General features: G+C 50.1%; 1 protein-coding gene across 1 annotated transcript in view; it reads right to left on the bottom strand.

Moving 5' to 3' along the window:
• The window catches only part of LOC138517048 (uncharacterized), a 341,761-nt gene that overhangs the window by 163,997 nt on the left and 159,258 nt on the right, over positions 1 to 18,506 (bottom strand). The window contains exon 12 of the mRNA XM_069632564.1: positions 17,664 to 17,696. Within this exon, the coding sequence (XP_069488665.1) occupies positions 17,664 to 17,696 (33 nt within the window). The remainder of the gene's footprint in view (positions 1 to 17,663; positions 17,697 to 18,506) is intronic.

Here is an 18,506-nt window from a genome sequence, read left to right on the forward strand (position 1 = left end):
TCTGCACCCCTCCACTATATCACTCTCACCTTCCCTGTGTTCCTTTCATCTTCCATCTCTGTCTTTATTCCACTCTCTGCACCTCCCCCCTCTATCGCTCTCACCTTCCCTGTGTTCCTTTCATCTTCCATCTCTGTCTTTATTCCACTCTCTGCACCTCCCCCCTATCACTCTCACCTTCCCTGTGTTCCTTTCATCTTCCATCTCTGTCTTTATTCCACTCTCTGCACCCCTCCCCTCTATCGCTCTCACCTTCTGTCTGTTCCTTTCATCTTCCATCTCTGTCTTTATTCCACTCTCTGCACCCCTCCCGTCTATCGCTCTCACCTTCCCTGTGTTCCTTTCATCTTCCATCTCTGTCTCTATTCCACTCTCTGCACCCCTCCCCTCTATCGCTCTCACCTTCCCTCTGTTCCTTTCATCTTCCATCTGTCTTTATTCCACTCTCTGCACCCCTCCCCTCTATCGCTCTCACCTTCCCTCTGTTCCTTTCATCTTCCATCTCTGTCTTTATTCCACTCTCTGCACCTCCTCCCCTCTATCGCTCTCACCTTCCCTCTGTTCCTTTCATCTTCCATCTCTGTCTTTATTCCACTCTCTGCACCCATCCCCTCTATCGCTCTCACCTTCTCTCTGTTCCTTTCATCTTCCATCTCTGTCTTTATTCCACTCTCTGCACCTCCCCCCTCTATCGTTCTCACGTTCCCTGTGTTCCTTTCATCTTCCATCTGTCTTTATTCCACTCTCTGCACCCCTCCCCTCTATCGCTCTCACCTTCCCTGTGTTCCTTTCATCTTCCATCTCTGTCTTTATTACACTCTCTGCACCTCCCCCCTCTATCGCTCTCACCTTCCTGTGTTCCTTTCATCTTCCATCTCTGTCTTTATTCCACTCTCTGCACCTCTCCCCTCTATCGCTCTCACCTTCTCTCTGTTCCTTTCATCTTCCATCACTGTCTTTATTCCACTCTCTGCACCTCCCCCCTCTATCGCTCTCACCTTCTCTTCGTTCCTTTCATCTTCCTTCTCCGTCTTTATTCCACTCTCTGCACCCCTCCCCTCTATCGCTCTCACCTTCCTTGTGTTTCTTTCATCTTCCATCTCTGTCTTTATTCTACTCTCTGCACCTCCCCCCTCTATCGCCCTCACCTTCCCTCTGTTCCTTTCATCTTCCATCTGTCTTTATTCCACTCTCTGCACCTCCCCCCTATCGCTCTCACCTTCCCTGTGTTCCTTTCATCTTCCATCTCTGTCTTTATTCCACTCTCTGCACCTCCCCCCCTCTATCGCTCTCACCTTCCCTCTGTTCCTTTCATCTTCCATCTCTTTCTTTATTCCACTCTCTGCACCTCCCCCCTCTATCGCTCTCACCTTCCCTGTGTTACTTTCATCTTCCATCTCTGTCTTTATTCCACTCTCTGCACCTCCCCCCTATCGCTCTCACCTTCCCTGTGTTCCTTTCATCTTCCATCTCTGTCTTTATTCCACTCTCTGCACCCCTCCCCTCTATCGCTCTCACCTTCTCTCTGTTCCTTTCATCTTCCATCTCTGTCTTTATTCCACTCTCTGCACCCCTCCCGTCTATCGCTCTCACCTTCCCTGTGTTCCTTTCATCTTCCATCTGTCTTTATTCCACTCTCTGCACCTCTCCCCTCTATCGCTCTCACCTTCCCTCTGTTCCTTTCATCTTCCATCTCTGTCTTTATTCCACTCTCTGCACCTCCCCCCTATATCGCTCTCACCTTCCCTCTGTTCCTTTCATCTTCCATCTCTGTCTTTATTCCACTCTCTGCACCTCCCCCTATCGCTCTCACCTTCCCTGTGTTCCTTTCATCTTCCATCTCTGTCTTTATTCCACTCTCTGCACCTCCCCCCTCTATCGCTCTCACCTTCCCTGTGTTACTTTCATCTTCCATCTCTGTCTTTATTCCACTCTCTGCACCTCCCCCCTATCGCTCTCACCTTCCCTGTGTTCCTTTCATCTTCCATCTCTGTCTTTATTCCACTCTCTGCACCCCTCCCCTCTATCGCTCTCACCTTCTCTCTGTTCCTTTCATCTTCCATCTCTGTCTTTATTCCACTCTCTGCACCCCTCCCGTCTATCGCTCTCACCTTCCCTGTGTTCCTTTCATCTTCCATCTGTCTTTATTCCACTCTCTGCATCTCTCCCCTCTATCGCTCTCACCTTCCCTCTGTTCCTTTCATCTTCCATCTCTGTCTTTATTCCACTCTCTGCACCTCCCCCCCTCTATCGCTCTCACCTTCTCTCTGTTCCTTTCATCTTCCATCTCTGTCTTTATTCCACTCTCTGAACCCATCCCCTCTATCGCTCTCACCTTCTCTCTGTTCCTTTCATCTTCCATCTCTGTCTTTATTCCACTCTCTGCACCTCCCCCCTCTATCGTTCTCACGTTCCCTGTGTTCCTTTCATCTTCCATCTCTGTCTTTATTCCACTCTCTGAACCCATCCCCTCTATCGCTCTCACCTTCTCTCTGTTCCTTTCATCTCTGTCTTTATTCCACTCTCTGAACCCATCCCCTCTATCGCTCTCACCTTCTCTTTGTTCCTTTCATCTTCCATCTCTGTCTTTATTCCACTCTCTGCACCTCCCCCCTATCGCTCTCACCTTCCCTGTGTTCCTTTCATCTTCCATCTCTGTCTTTATTCCACTCTCTGCACCTCCCCCCTCTATCGCTCTCACCTTCCCTCTGTTCCTTTCATCTTCCATCTCTTTCTTTATTCCACTCTCTGCACCTCCCCCCTCTATCGCTCTGACCTTCCCTGTGTTCCTTTCATCTTCCATCTCTGTCTTTATTCCACTCTCTGCACCCCTCCCCTCTATCGCTCTCACCTTCTCTCTGTTCCTTTCATCTTCCATCTCTGTCTTTATTCCACTCTCTGCACCCCTCCCGTCTATCGCTCTCACCTTCCCTGTGTTCCTTTCATCTTCCATCTGTCTTTATTCCACTCTCTGCACCCCTCCCCTCTATCGCTCTCACTTTCCCTGTGTTCCTTTCATCTTCCATCTCTGTCTTTATTCCACTCTCTGCACCTCCCCCCTCTATCGCTCTCACCTTCCCTGTGTTCCTTTCATCTTCCATCTCTGTCTTTATTCCACTCTCTGCACCTCCCCCCTCTATCGCTCTCACCTTCTCTTCGTTCCTTTCATCTTCCTTCTCCGTCTTTATTCCACACTCTTCACCCCTCCCCTCTATCGCTCTCACCTTCCTTGTGTTTCTTTCATCTTCCATCTCTGTCTTTATTCCACTCTCTGCACCTCCCCTCTATCGCTCTCACCTTCCTTGTGTTTCTTTCATCTTCCATCTCTGTCTTTATTCCACTCTCTGCACCTCCCCTCTATCGCTCTCACCTTCTCTCTGTTCCTTTCATCTTCCATCTCTGTCTTTATTCCACTCTCTGCACCCCTCCCCTCTATCGCTCTCACCTTCTCTCTGTTCCTTTCATCTTCCATCTCTGTCTTTATTCCACTCTCTGCACCTCCCCCCTATATCGCTCTCACCTTCCCTCTGTTCCTTTCATCTTCCATCTCTGTCTTTATTCCACTCTCTGCACCTCCCCCCCTCTATCGCTCTCACCTTCCCTCTGTTCCTTTCATCTTCCATCTCTTTCTTTATTCCACTCTCTGCACCTCCCCCCTCTATCGCTCTCACCTTCCCTGTGTTACTTTCATCTTCCATCTGTCTTTATTCCACTCTCTGCACTCCTCCCCTCTATCGCTCTCACCTTCCCTCTGTTCCTTTCATCTTCCATCTCTGTCTTTATTCCACTCTCTGCACCTCCCCCCTATCGCTCTCACCTTCCCTGTGTTCCTTTCATCTTCCATCTCTGTCTTCATTCCACTCTCTGCACCCCTCCCCCCTATCGCTCTCACCTTCCCTCTGTTCCTTTCATCTTCCATCTCTGTCTTTATTCCACTCTCTGCACCCCTCCCCTCTATCGCTCTCACCTTCCCTGTGTTCCTTTCATCTTCCATCTGTCTTTATTCCACTCTCTGCACCCCTCCCCTCTATCGCTCTCACCTTCTCTCTGTTCCTTTCATCTTCCATCTCTGTCTTTATTCCACTCTCTGCACCCCTCCCCTCTATCGCTCTCACCTTCCCTCTGTTCCTTTCATCTTCCATCTGTCTTTATTCCACTCTCTGCACCCCTCCCCTCTATCGCTCTCACCTTCCCTCTGTTCCTTTCATCTTCCATCTCTGTCTTTATTCCACTCTCTGCACCCCTCCCCTCTATCGCTCTCACCTTCTCTCTGTTCCTTTCATCTTCCATTTCTGTCTTTATTCCACTCTCTGCACCCCTCCCCTCTATCGCTCTCACCTTCCCTGTGTTCCTTTCATCTTCCATCTGTCTTTATTCCACTCTCTGCACCCCTCCCCTCTATCGCTCTCACCTTCCCTCTGTTCCTTTCATCTTCCATCTCTGTCTTTATTCCACTCTCTGCACCTCCCCCCTATATCGCTCTCACCTTCCCTCTGTTCCTTTCATCTTCCATCTCTGTCTTTATTCCACTCTCTGCACCTCCCCCCCTCTATCGCTCTCACCTTCCCTCTGTTCCTTTCATCTTCCATCACTGTCTTTATTCCACTCTCTGCAGCCCTCCCCTCTATCGCTCTCACCTTCCCTCGTTCCTTTCATCTTCCATCTCTGTCTTTATTCCACTCTCTGCACCCCTCCCCTCTATCGCTCTCACCTTCTCTCTGTTCCTTTCATCTTCCATCTCTGTCTTTATTCCACTCTCTGCACCCCTCCCGTCTATCGCTCTCACCTTCCCTGTGTTCCTTTCATCTTCCATCTGTCTTTATTCCACTCTCTGCACCCCTCCCCTCTATCGCTCTCACTTTCCCTGTGTTCCTTTCATCTTCCATCTCTGTCTTTATTCCACTCTCTGCACCTCCCCCCTCTATCGCTCTCACCTTCCCTGTGTTCCTTTCATCTTCCATCTCTGTCTTTATTCCACTCTCTGCACCTCCCCTCTATCGCTCTCACCTTCTCTCTGTTCCTTTCATCTTCCATCTCTGTCTTTATTCCACTCTCTGCACCTCCCCCCTATATCGCTCTCACCTTCCCTCTGTTCCTTTCATCTTCCATCTCTGTCTTTATTCCACTCTCTGCACCCCTCCCCTCTATCGCTCTCACCTTCTCTCTGTTCCTTTCATCTTCCATCTCTTTCTTTATTCCACTCTCTGCACCTCCCCCCTCTATCGCTCTCACCTTCCCTGTGTTACTTTCATCTTCCATCTGTCTTTATTCCACTCTCTGCACTCCTCCCCTCTATCGCTCTCACCTTCCCTCTGTTCCTTTCATCTTCCATCTCTGTCTTTATTCCACTCTCTGCACCTCCCCCCTATCGCTCTCACCTTCCCTGTGTTCCTTTCATCTTCCATCTCTGTCTTCATTCCACTCTCTGCACCCCTCCCCCCTATCGCTCTCACCTTCCCTCTGTTCCTTTCATCTTCCATCTCTGTCTTTATTCCACTCTCTGCACCCCTCCCCTCTATCGCTCTCACCTTCCCTGTGTTCCTTTCATCTTCCATCTGTCTTTATTCCACTCTCTGCACCCCTCCCCTCTATCGCTCTCACCTTCTCTCTGTTCCTTTCATCTTCCATCTCTGTCTTTATTCCACTCTCTGCACCCCTCCCCTCTATCGCTCTCACCTTCCCTGTGTTCCTTTCATCTTCCATCTGTCTTTATTCCACTCTCTGCACCCCTCCCCTCTATCGCTCTCACCTTCCCTCTGTTCCTTTCATCTTCCATCTCTGTCTTTATTCCACTCTCTGCACCCCTCCCCTCTATCGCTCTCACATTCTCTCTGTTCCTTTCATCTTCCATTTCTGTCTTTATTCCACTCTCTGCAACCCTCCCCTCTATCGCTCTCACCTTCCCTGTGTTCCTTTCATCTTCCATCTGTCTTTATTCCACTCTCTGCACCCCTCCCCTCTATCGCTCTCACCTTCCCTCTGTTCCTTTCATCTTCCATCTCTGTCTTTATTCCACTCTCTGCACCTCCCCCCTATATCGCTCTCACCTTCCCTCTGTTCCTTTCATCTTCCATCTCTGTCTTTATTCCACTCTCTGCACCTCCCCCCTATATCGCTCTCACCTTCCCTCTGTTCCTTTCATCTTCCATCTCTGTCTTTATTCCACTCTCTGCACCTCCCCCTCTATCGCTCTCACCTTCTCTCTGTTCCTTTCATCTTCCAACTCTGTCTTTATTCCACTCTCTGCACCTCCCCCCTCTATCGCTCTCACCTTCTCTCTGTTCCTTTCAACTTCCATCTCTGTCTTTATTCCACTCTCTGCACCCCTCCCGTATATCGCTCTCACCTTCCCTGTGTTCCTTTTATCTTCCATCTCTGTCTTTATTCCACTCTCTGCACCTCTCCCCTCTATCGCACTCACCTTCTCTCTGTTCCTTTCATCTTCCATCTCTGTCTTTATTCCACTCTCTGCACCCCTCCCCTCGATCGCTCTCACCTTCCCTGTGTTCCGTTCATCTTCCCTCTCTGTCTTTATTCCACTCTCTGCACCCCTCCCCTCGATCGCTCTCACCTTCTCTCTGTTCCTTCCATCTTCCATCTCTGTCTTTATTCCACTCTCTGCACCTCCCCCTCTATCGCTCTCACCTTCTCTGTGTTCCTTTCATCTTCCATCTCCGTCTTTATTCCACTCTCTGCACCCCTCCCCTCTATCGCTCTCACCTTCTCTGTGTTCCTTTCATCTTCCATCTCTGTCTTTATTCCACTCTCTGCACCTCCCCCCCTCTATCGCTCTCACCTTCCCTGTGTTCCTTTCATCTTCCATCACTGTCTTTATTCCACTCTCTGCACCTCCCCCCTATCGCTCTCACCTTCCCTGTGTTCCTTTCATCTTTCATCTCTGTCTTTATTCCACTCTCTGCACCTCCCCCTCTATTGCTCTCACCTTCTCTCTGTTCCTTTCATCTTCCATCTCTGTCTTTATTCCACTCTCTGCACCCCTCCCCTCTATCGCTATCACCTTCCCTGTGTTCCTTTCATCTTCCATCTCTGTCTCTATTCCACTCTCTGCACCCCTCCCCTCTATCGCTCTCACCTTCCCTGTGTTCCTTTCATCTTCCATCTGTCTTTATTCCACTCTCTGCACCCCTCACCTCTATCGCTCTCACCTTCCCTCTGTTCCTTTCATCTTCCATCTCTGTCTTTATTCCACTCTCTGCACCTCCCCCCTATATCGCTCTCACCTTCCCTCTGTTCCTTTCATCTTCCATCTCTGTCTTTATTCCACTCTCTGCACCTCCCCCCTCTATCGCTCTCACCTTCTCTCTGTTCCTTTCATCTTCCATCTCTGTCTTTATTCCACGCTCTGCACCCCTCCCGTCTATCGCTCTCACCTTGCCTGTGTTCCTTTCATCTTCCATCTCTGTCTTTATTCCACTCTCTGCACCCCTCCCCTCTATCGCTCTCACCTTCTCTCTGTTCCTTTCATCTTCCATCTCTGTCTTTATTCCACTCTCTGCACCTCCCCCCTCTATCGTTTTCACCTTCCCTGTGTTCCTTTCATCTTCCATCTGTCTTTATTCCACTCTCTGCACCCCTCCCCTCTATCGCTCTCACCTTCCCTGTGTTCCTTTCATCTTCCATCTCTGTCTTTATTCCACTCTCTGCACCTCTCCCCTCTATCGCTCTCACCTTCTCTCTGTTCCTTTCATCTTCCATCACTGTCTTTATTCCACTCTCTGCACCTCCCCCCTCTATCGCTCTCACCTTCTCTGTGTTCCTTTCATCTTCCATCTCCGTCTTTATTCCACTCTCTGCACCCCTCCCCTCTATCGCTCTCACCTTCTCTGTGTTCCTTTCATCTTCCATCTCTGTCTTTATTCCACTCTCTGCACCTCCCCCCCTATCGCTCTCACCTTCCCTATGTTCCTTTCATCTTCCATCTCTGTCTTTATTCCACTCTCTGCACCTCCCCCCTCTATCGCCCTCACCTTCCCTGTGTTCCTTTCATCTTCCATCTCTGTCTTTATTCCACTCTCTGCACCTCTCCCCTCTATCGCTCTCACCTTCTCTCTGTTCCTTTCATCTTCCATCTCTGTCTTTATTCCACTCTCTGCACCCCTCCCCTCTATCGCTCTCACCTTCCCTCTGTTCCTTTCATCTCCCATCTCTGTCTTTATTCCACTCTCTGCACCTCCCCCCTCTATCGCCCTCACCTTCCCTGTGTTCCTTTCATCTTCCATCTCTGTCTTTATTCCACTCTCTGCACCTCTCCCCTCTATCGCTCTCACCTTCTCTCTGTTCCTTTCATCTTCCATCTCTGTCTTTATTCCACTCTCTGCACCCCTCCCCTCTATCGCTCTCACCTTCCCTGTGTTCCTTTCATCTTCCATCTCTGTCTCTATTCCACTCTCTTCACCCCTCCCCTCTATCGCTCTCACCTTCCCTCTGTTCATTTCATCTTCCATCTGTCTTTATTCCACTCTCTGCACCCCTCCCCTCTATCGCTCTCACCTTCCCTCTGTTCCTTTCATCTTCCATCTCCGTCTTTATTCCACTCTCTGCACCACTCCCCTCTATCGCTCTCACCTTCTCTGTGTTCCTTTCATCTTCCATCTCTGTCTTTATTCCACTCTCTGCACCTCCCCCCTCTATCGCTCTCACCTTCCCTGTGTTCCTTTCATCTTCCATCACTGTCTTTATTCCACTCTCTGCACCTCCCCCCTATCGCTCTCACCTTCCCTGTGTTCCTTTCATCTTCCATCTCTGTCTTTATTCCACTCTCTGCACCTCCCCCCTCTATCGCTCTCACCTTCTCTCTGTTCCTTTCATCTTCCATCTCTGTCTTTATTCCACTCTCTGCACCCCTCCCCTCTATCGCTCTCACCTTCCCTGTGTTCCTTTCATCTTCCATCTCTGTCTCTATTCCACTCTCTGCACCCCTCCCCTCTATCGCTCTCACCTTCCCTGTGTTCCTTTCATCTTCCATCTGTCTTTATTCCACTCTCTGCACCCCTCCTCTCTATCGCTCTCACCTTCCCTCTGTTCCTTTCATCTACCATCTCTGTCTTTATTCCACTCTCTGCACCTCCCCCCTATCGCTCTCACCTTCCCTCTGTTCCTTTCATCTTCCATCTCTGTCTTTATTCCACTCTCTGCACCTCCCCCCTCTATCGCTCTCACCTTCTCTCTGTTCCTTTCATCTTCCATCTCTGTCTTTATTCCACGCTCTGCACCCCTCCCCTCTATCGCTCACACCTTCCCTGTGTTCCTTTCATCTTCCATCTCTGTCTCTATTCCACTCTCTGCACTTCCCCCCTCTATCACTCTTACCTTCCCTCTGTTCCTTTCATCTTCCATCTCTGTCTTTATTCCACTCTCTGCACCTCCCCCCTCTATCGTTCTCACCTTCCCTGTGTTCCTTTCATCTTCCATCTGTCTTTATTCCACTCTCTGCACCCCTCCCCTCTATCGCTCTCCACTCTCTGCACCTCTCCCCTCTATCGCTCTCACCTTCTCTCTGTTCCTTTCATCTTCCATCACTGTCTTTATTCCACTCTCTGCACCTCCCCCCTCTATCGCTCTCACCTTCTCTGTGTTCCTTTCATCTTCCATCTCCGTCTTTATTCCACTCTCTGCACCCCTCCCCTCTATCGCTCTCACCTTCTCTGTGTTCCTTTCATCTTCCATCTCTGTCTTTATTCCACTCTCTGCACCTCCCCCCCTATCGCTCTCACCTTCCCTGTGTTCCTTTCATCCTCCATCTCTGTCTTTATTCCACTCTCTGCACCTCCCCCCTCTATCGCCCTCACCTTCCCTGTGTTCCTTTCATCTTCCATCTCTGTCTTTATTCCACTCTCTGCACCTCTCCCCTCTATCGCTCTCACCTTCTCTCTGTTCCTTTCATCTTCCATCTCTGTCTTTATTCCACTCTCTGCACCCCTCCCCTCTATCGCTCTCACCTTCCCTCTGTTCCTTTCATCTCCCATCTCTGTCTTTATTCCACTCTCTGCACCTCCCCCCTCTATCGCCCTCACCTTCCCTGTGTTCCTTTCATCTTCCATCTCTGTCTTTATTCCACTCTCTGCACCTCTCCCCTCTATCGCTCTCACCTTCTCTCTGTTCCTTTCATCTTCCATCTCTGTCTTTATTCTACTCTCTGCACCCCTCCCCTCTATCGCTCTCACCTTCCCTGTGTTCCTTTCATCTTCCATCTCTGTCTCTATTCCACTCTCTGCACCCCTCCCCTCTATCGCTCTCACCTTCCCTGTGTTCCTTTCATCTTCCATCTCTGTCTCTATTCCACTCTCTGCACCCCTCCCCTCTATCGCTCTCACCTTCCCTCTGTTCCTATCATCTTCCATCTCTGTCTTTATTCCACTCTCTGCACCCCTCCCCTCTATCGCTCTCACCTTCCCTGTGTTCCTTTCATCTTCCATCTCTGTCTCTATTCCACTCTCTGCACCCCTCCCCTCTATCGCTCTCACCTTCCCTGTGTTCCTTTCTTCTTCCATCTGTCTTTATTCCACTCTCTGCACCCCTCCCCTCTATCGCTCTCACCTTCCCTGTGTTCCTTTCATCTTCCATCTGTCTTTATTCCACTCTCTGCACCCCTCCCCTCTATCGCTCTCACCTTCCCTCTGTTCCTTTCATCTTCCATCTGTCTTTATTCCACTCTCTGCACCCCTCCCCTCTATCGCTCTCACCTTCTCTCTGTTCCTTTCATCTTCCATCTCTGTCTTTATTCCAATCTCTGCACCTCCCCCCTCTATCTCTCTCACCTTCCCTGTTTTCCTTTCATCACCCATCTCTGTCTTTATTCCACTCTCTGCACCCCTCCCCTCTATTGCTCTCACCTTCTCTCTGTTCCTTTCATCTTCCATCTCTGTCTTTATTCCACTCTCTGCACCTCCCCCCTCTATCTCTCTCACCTTCCTTCTGTTCCTTTCTTTCAGTCTTTCCTTCCCCTTTCTCTCTCCCACGTTCTCTTTCACCGCACACAGTGCCTCTCTCTAGCTCTCTCGCCTGCTCCCTCTTTCTCCTCTCCCTCCCACTCTATCTCTCTCCCCTCTTCTCTTGCCACTGGCCCTCTCTTTTTCCTTGCTCACCCTCGCCGTCATCTCTTTTTCATCTCTATCTCTCTCTCTCTGTCATCACACTCTTTGCACTTCTTTCTCATTTGCTATCACCTTCCCTCTCTTTCTTTCTCCCCCTCGTTCTCTCTCTGTAGCCACATTCCCCGCACCTCTTCTCTCTCTCTCTCTCGACCACATCTCTGTGACTCATCTTTTATCCCCCTCTCCTTCCCTCTCTATTCCTCTCTATCCCTTACCCTCCCCATCCTCCCATCCTCCCATCCTCCTGATGCATTGCTTGGCATCAAACTGCACCCAGGGCTGAGCGATGGTCTCGCAAATTAGAATTATTTCTTCATTTCCCGGATAGGTTTATGTTGTATCCTCAGACCAACTCTTCACTGGAGAAGCTAAAGTGCTCCCCATATCCAGAGTAAACTGTGCACATGGGCTGCTGAGCCCTTACCCAGCATTACCCACCACACTGGTGAATACAAAGCCACACTAAACTCTGCACATGGGCTGCTGAGTCCTTACCCAGTATTACGAGTGACAATAATGCATCCAAGATCCACACTAAACTCTGCACATGGGCTACTGAGCCTTTACCCAGCATTGCCCACGACACTGGTGAATACAAAGTTACACTACACTCTGCCAATGTGCTGCTGAGCCCTTACTCAGCATTACCCACCACACTGGTGAATACAAAGCCACACTAAACTCTGCACATGGGCTGCTGAGCCCTTACTCAGCATTAACAGCTACAACAATGCATCCAAGATCCACACTAAACTCTGCACATGGGCTGATGAGCCCTTACCCAGCATTACCCACCACACTGGTGAATACAAATCCACACTAAACTCTGCACATGGGCTGCTGAGCCCTTACCCAGCATTACCCACCACACTGGTGAATACAAAGCTACACTAAACTCTTCACATGGGCTGCTGAGCCCTTACCCAGCATTACCAGCGACAACAATGCATCAAAGATCCATACTAAATTCTGCACATGGGCTGCTGAGCCCTCACCTAGCATTACCCACCACACTGGTGAATACAAAGCTACACCAAACCCTGCACATGGGCTGCTGACCCTTACCCAGCATTACCCACCACACTGGTGAATACAAAGCTACACTAAACTCTTCACATGGGCTGCTGAGCCCTTACCCAGCATTACCAGCAACAACAATGCATCCAAGATACACACTAAACTCTGCACATGGGCTGCTGAGCCCTTACCCAGCATTACCCACCACACTGGTGAATACAAAGCCACACTAAACTCTGCACATGGGCTGCTGAGCCCTTGCCGAGCATTACCAGCGACAACAATGCATCCAAGATCCACACTAAACTCTGCACATGGGCTGCTGAGCCCTTACCCAGCATTGCCCTCTACACTGGTGAATACAAGATCCACACTAAACTCTGCACACGGGCTGCTGAGTCCTTACCCAGCATTACCCACCACACTGGTGAATACAAGATCCACACTAAACTCTGCACACCGGCTGCAGAGCCCTTACCCAGCATTACCAGCGACAACAATGCATCCAAGATCCACACTAAACTCTGCACATGGGCTGCTGAGCCCTTACCCTGCATTACTTGTGACACCAGTAAATCCCAGATCCACAGTAAACACTGCACATGGGCTGCTAAGCCCTTACAACGCATTACCCATGACACCAGTGAATCCAAGATCCACAGCAGACCCTGCACATGGGCTGGTGAGCCCTTACCCAGCGTTACTTGTGACACCAGTGAATCCCTGATCCACACTAAACTCTGCAAATGGGCTGCTGAGCCCTTACCTAGCATTACCCATGACACCAGTGAATCCAAGATCCACAGCAGACCCTGCACATGGGCTGCTGAGCCCTTACCCAGCATTACCCAAAACACCAGTGCATCCCAGATCCACACTAAACCCTGCACATGGGCTGCTGAGCCCTTACCCAGCATTACCAGCGACAACAGTGCATCCAAGATCCACACTAAACACTGCACATGGGCTGCTGGGCTTACCCAGCATTACTTGTGACAACAGTAAATCCCAGATCCACAGTAAACACTGCACATGGGCTGCTGAGCCCTTACCCAGCATTACCAGTGACACCAGTGAATACAAGATCCAGACTAAAGCCTGCACATGGGCTTCTGAGCCCTTACCCAGCATTACCCAAAACATCAGTGAATCCCAGATTCACACTAAACCCTGCACATGGACTGTTGAGCCCTTACCCAGCATTACTTGCGACACCAGTGAATCCAGATCCACACTAAACCCAGCACATGGGCTGCTGATCCCTTACCCTGCATTACTTGCGACACCAGTGAATCCCAGATCCACACTAAACCCTGCACATGGACTGTTGAACCCTTACCCTGCATTACTTGCAACACCAGTGAATCCCAGATCCACAGTAAACACTGCACATGGGCTGCTGAGCCCTTACCAAGCATTACCCATGACACCAGTGAATCCAAGATCCACAGTAGACCCTGCATATGGGCTGCTGAGCCCTTACCCAGCATTACCCAAAACACCACTGCATCCCAGATCCACACTAAACTCTGCACATGGGCTGCTGAGCCCTTACCCAGAATTACTTGCATCACCAGTGAATCCCAGATCCACACTAAACTCTGCACATGGACTGCTGAGCCCTTACCCAGCATTACTTGCGACACCAGTGAATCCCAGATCCACACTAAACCCTGCACATGGGCTGCTGAGCCCTTACCCAGCATTACCAGCGACAACAATGCATCCAAGATCCATACTAAATTCTGCACATGGGCTGCTGAGCCCTCACCTAGCATTACCCACCACACTGGTGAATACAAAGCTACAGCAAACCCTGCACATGGGCTGCTGACCCTTACCCAGCATTACCCACCACACTGGTGAATACAAAGCTACACTAAACTCTTCACATGGGCTGCGGAGCCCTTACCCAGCATTACCAGCAACAACAATGCATCCAAGATACACACTAAACTCTGCACATGGGCTGCTGAGCCCTTACCCAGCATTACCCACCACACTGGTGAATACAACGCCACACTAAACTCTGCACATGGGCTGATGAGCCCTTGCTGAGCATTACCAGCGACAACAATGCATCCAAGATCCACACTAAACTCTGCACATGGGCTGCTGAGCCCTTACCCAGCATTACCCTCTACACTGGTGAATACAAGATCCACACTAAACTCTGCACACGGGCTGCTGAGTCCTTACCCAGCATTACCCACTACACTGGTGAATACAAGATCCACACTAAACTCTGCACACCGGCTGCAGAGCCCTTACCCAGCATTGCTAGCGACAACAATGCATCCAAGATCCACACTAAACTCTGCACATGGGCTGCTGAGCCCTTACCCTGCATTACTTGTGACACCAGTAAATCCCAGATCCACAGTAAACACTGCACATGGGCTGCTAAGCCCTTACAAAGCATTACCCATGACACCAGTGAATCCAAGACCCACAGCAGACCCTGCACATGGGCTGGTGAGCCCTTACCCAGCGTTACTTGTGACACCAGTGAATCCCAGATCCATACTAAACTCTGCAAATGGGCTGCTGAGCCCTTACCCAGCATTACCCATGACACCAGTGAATCCAAGATCCACAGCAGACCCTGCACATGGGCTGCTGAGCCCTTACCCAGCATTACCCAAAACACCAGTGCATCCCAGATCCACACTAAACTCTGCAGATGGGCTGCTGAGCCCTTACCCAGCATTACCAGCGACAACAGTGCATCCAAGATCCACACTAAACACTGCACATGGGCTGCTGGGCTTACCCAGCATTACTTGCGACACCAGTGAATCCCAGATCCACACTAAACTCTGCACACAGGCTGCTGAGCCCTTACCCAGCATTACTTGTGACAACAGTAAATCCCAGATCCACAGTAAACACTGCACATGGGATGCTGAGCCCTTACCCAGCATTACCAGTGACACCAGTGAATACAAGATCCAGACTAAAGCCTGCACATGGGCTTCTGAGCCCTTACCCAGCATTACCCAAAACACCAGTGAATCCCAGATTCACACTAAACCCTGCACATGGACTGTTGAGCCCTTACCCAGCATTACTTGCGACACCAGTGAATTCAGATCCACACTAAACCCAGCACATGGGCTGCTGAACCCTTACCCTGCATTACTTGCGACACCAGTGAATCCCAGATCCACACTAAACCCTGCACATGGACTGTTGAACCCTTACCCTGCATTACTTGCAACACCAGTGAATCCCAGATCCACAGTAAACACTGCATATGGGCTGCTGAGCCCTTACCCAGAATTACTTGCATCACCACTGCATCCCAGATCCACACTAAACTCTGCACATGGGCTGCTGAGCCCTTACCCAGAATTACTTGCATCACCAGTGAATCCCAGATCCACACTAAACTCTGCACATGGACTGCTGAGCCCTTACCCAGCATTACTTGCGACACCAGTTAATCCCAGATCCACACTAAACCCTGCACATGGGCTGCTGAGCCCTTACTCAGCATTACCAGCGACAACAATGCACCCAAGATCCATACTAAATTCTGCACATGGGCTGCTGAGCCCTCACCTAGCATTACCCACCACACTGGTGAATACAAAGCTACACTAAACTCTTCACATGGGCTAATGAGCCCTTACCCAGCATTACCAGCAACAACAATGCATCCAAGATACACACTAAACTCTGCACATGGGCTGCTGAGCCCTTACCCAGCATTACCCACCACACTGGTGAATACAAAGCCAAACTAAACTCTGCACATGGGCTGCTGAGCCCTTACCCAGCATTACCAGCAACAACAATGCATCCAAGATACACACTAAACTCTGCACATGGGCTGCTAAACCCTTACCCAGCATTACCCACCACACTGGTGAATACAAAGCCACACTAAACTCTGCACATGGGCTGCTGAGCCCTTGCCGAGCATTACCAGTGACAACAATGCATCCAAGATACACACTAAACTGTGCACATGGGCTGCTGAGCCTTTACCCAGCATTACCCACCACACTGGTGAATACAAAGCTACACCAAACCCTGCACATGGGCTGCTGACCCTTACCCAGCATTACCCACCACACTGGTGAATACAAAGCTACACTAAACTCTTCACATGGGCTGCTGAGCCCTTACCCAGCATTACCAGCAACAACAATGCATCCAAGATACACACTAAACTCTGCACATGGGCTGCTGAGCCCTTACCCAGCATTACCCACCACACTGGTGAATACAAAGCCACACTAAACTCTGCACATGGGCTGCTGAGCCCTTGCCGAGCATTACCAGCGACAACAATGCATCCAAGATCCACACTAAACTCTGCACATGGGCTGCTGAGCCCTTACCCAGCATTACCCTCTACACTGGTGAATACAAGATCCACACTAAACTCTGCACACGGGCTGCTGAGTCCTTACCCAGCATTACCCACCACACTGGTGAATACAAGATCCACACTAAACTCTGCACACCGGCTGCAGAGCCCTTACCCAGCATTACCAGCGACAACAATGCATCCAAGATCCACACTAAACTCTGCACATGGGCTGCTGAGCCCTTACCCTGCATTACTTGTGACACCAGTAAATCCCAGATCCACAGTAAACACTGCACATGGGCTGCTAAGCCCTTACAAAGCATTACCCATGACACCAGTGAATCCAAGACCCACAGCAGACCCTGCACATGGGCTGGTGAGCCCTTACCCAGCGTTACTTGTGACACCAGTGAATCCCAGATCCACACTAAACTCTGCAAATGGGCTGCTGAGCCCTTACCCAGCATTACCCATGACACCAGTGAATCCAAGATCCACAGCAGACCCTGCACATAGGCTGCTGAGCCCTTACCCAGCATTACCCAAAACACCAGTGCATCCCAGATCCACACTAAACCCTGCACATGGGCTGCTGAGCCCTTACCCAGCATTACCCAAAACACCAGTGCATCCCAGATCCACACTAAACTCTGCACATGGGCTGCTGAGCCCTTACCCAGCATTACCCAAAACACCAGTGAATCCCAGATTCACACTAAACCCTGCACATGGACTGTTGAGCCCTTACCCAGCATTACTTGCGACACCAGTGAATCCAGATCCACACTAAACCCAGCACACGGGCTGCTGATCCCTTACCCTGCATTACTTGCGACACCAGTGAATCCCAGATCCACACTAAACCCTGCACATGGACTGTTGAACCCTTACCCTGCATTACTTGCAACACCAGTGAATCCCAGATCCACAGTAAACACTGCATATGGGCTGCTGAGCCCTTACCCAGCATTACCCAAAACACCACTGCATCCCAGATCCACACTAAACTCTGCACAACGGCTGTTGAGCCCTTACCCAGTATTACTTGCGACACCAGTGCATCCCAGATCCACAGTAAACACTGCATATGGGCTGCTGAGCCCTTACCCAGCATTACCCAAAACACCACTGCATCCCAGATCCACACTAAACTCTGCACAACGGCTGCTGAGCCCTTACCCACCATCCCCACGTGACACCGGCATATGTACCTGTTCTGTCGTTCTGATCATAGGAGTAGACATCTGGGGAGATAGAATAAAATTGGCTTGAGATCTTATGACCCTCTCTGATTTGACTATATTTCACATAATGTACAGTTCACATGTTTACAAGCTGTTTCTGTTGCGACCTGAACATTTGCCTCCTCTGTATAATGTCGCAGCAGCGCCTGCGGCTTCACTGTATGTAATCAAGGACGCGTGCCCCCAGATACTTCTGCAAGCAGAGACATACATGAGCAACACTGTGCTAAAGAGACTTGGAAACTAATCCCAGCAGACAAGGGGTCTGATTGCTGCCCCCTGCTGGCGAGTATATGCATTCACAGCACGGACTGGATGTTCTGATCGCTCCCAAGGGACACACCAGTCACACACGTGCAGCACAATCTAAGAGCAGCTGCGTACTAACTGTGTTAATCATCAGAAATCATTTAATCCACACGTGATATATAAATGGATCGTGTGCAACTCACGGAGGCAGTCTTTTCACTTCATATTTCGTGTCATTTTTAGGGGTGGGGAAATTCGGCTCATGCTCCTGTGCTACGCTCCACCCGGCACTGCCATAAAATACCATTAACACTAGTATCCCCTTAATTCGGTGAGCACGATATGAAGAGTATAGTGCCATAACGGCAGAACTAGTGTTAAGACAGATACTTTTTGTTGTATGTCTTTTAGAACAGGACCTCTGTCGGCATTGAGTTCCAGAGGGTTGGGGCATGGCAGGAGAAGGACAGCTTGTGTGTCTTAGAACGGGACCTCTGCCGGCATTGAGTTCCAAAGGGTTGGGGATGACAGGAGAAGGACAGCTTGTGTGTCTTATAGAAC

Source organism: Ambystoma mexicanum, chromosome 6q (genome assembly GCF_040938575.1).
Source record: "Ambystoma mexicanum isolate Mex_15411 chromosome 6q, UKY_AmexF1_1, whole genome shotgun sequence".
Classification (NCBI taxonomy): Eukaryota; Metazoa; Chordata; class Amphibia; order Caudata; family Ambystomatidae; genus Ambystoma; species Ambystoma mexicanum.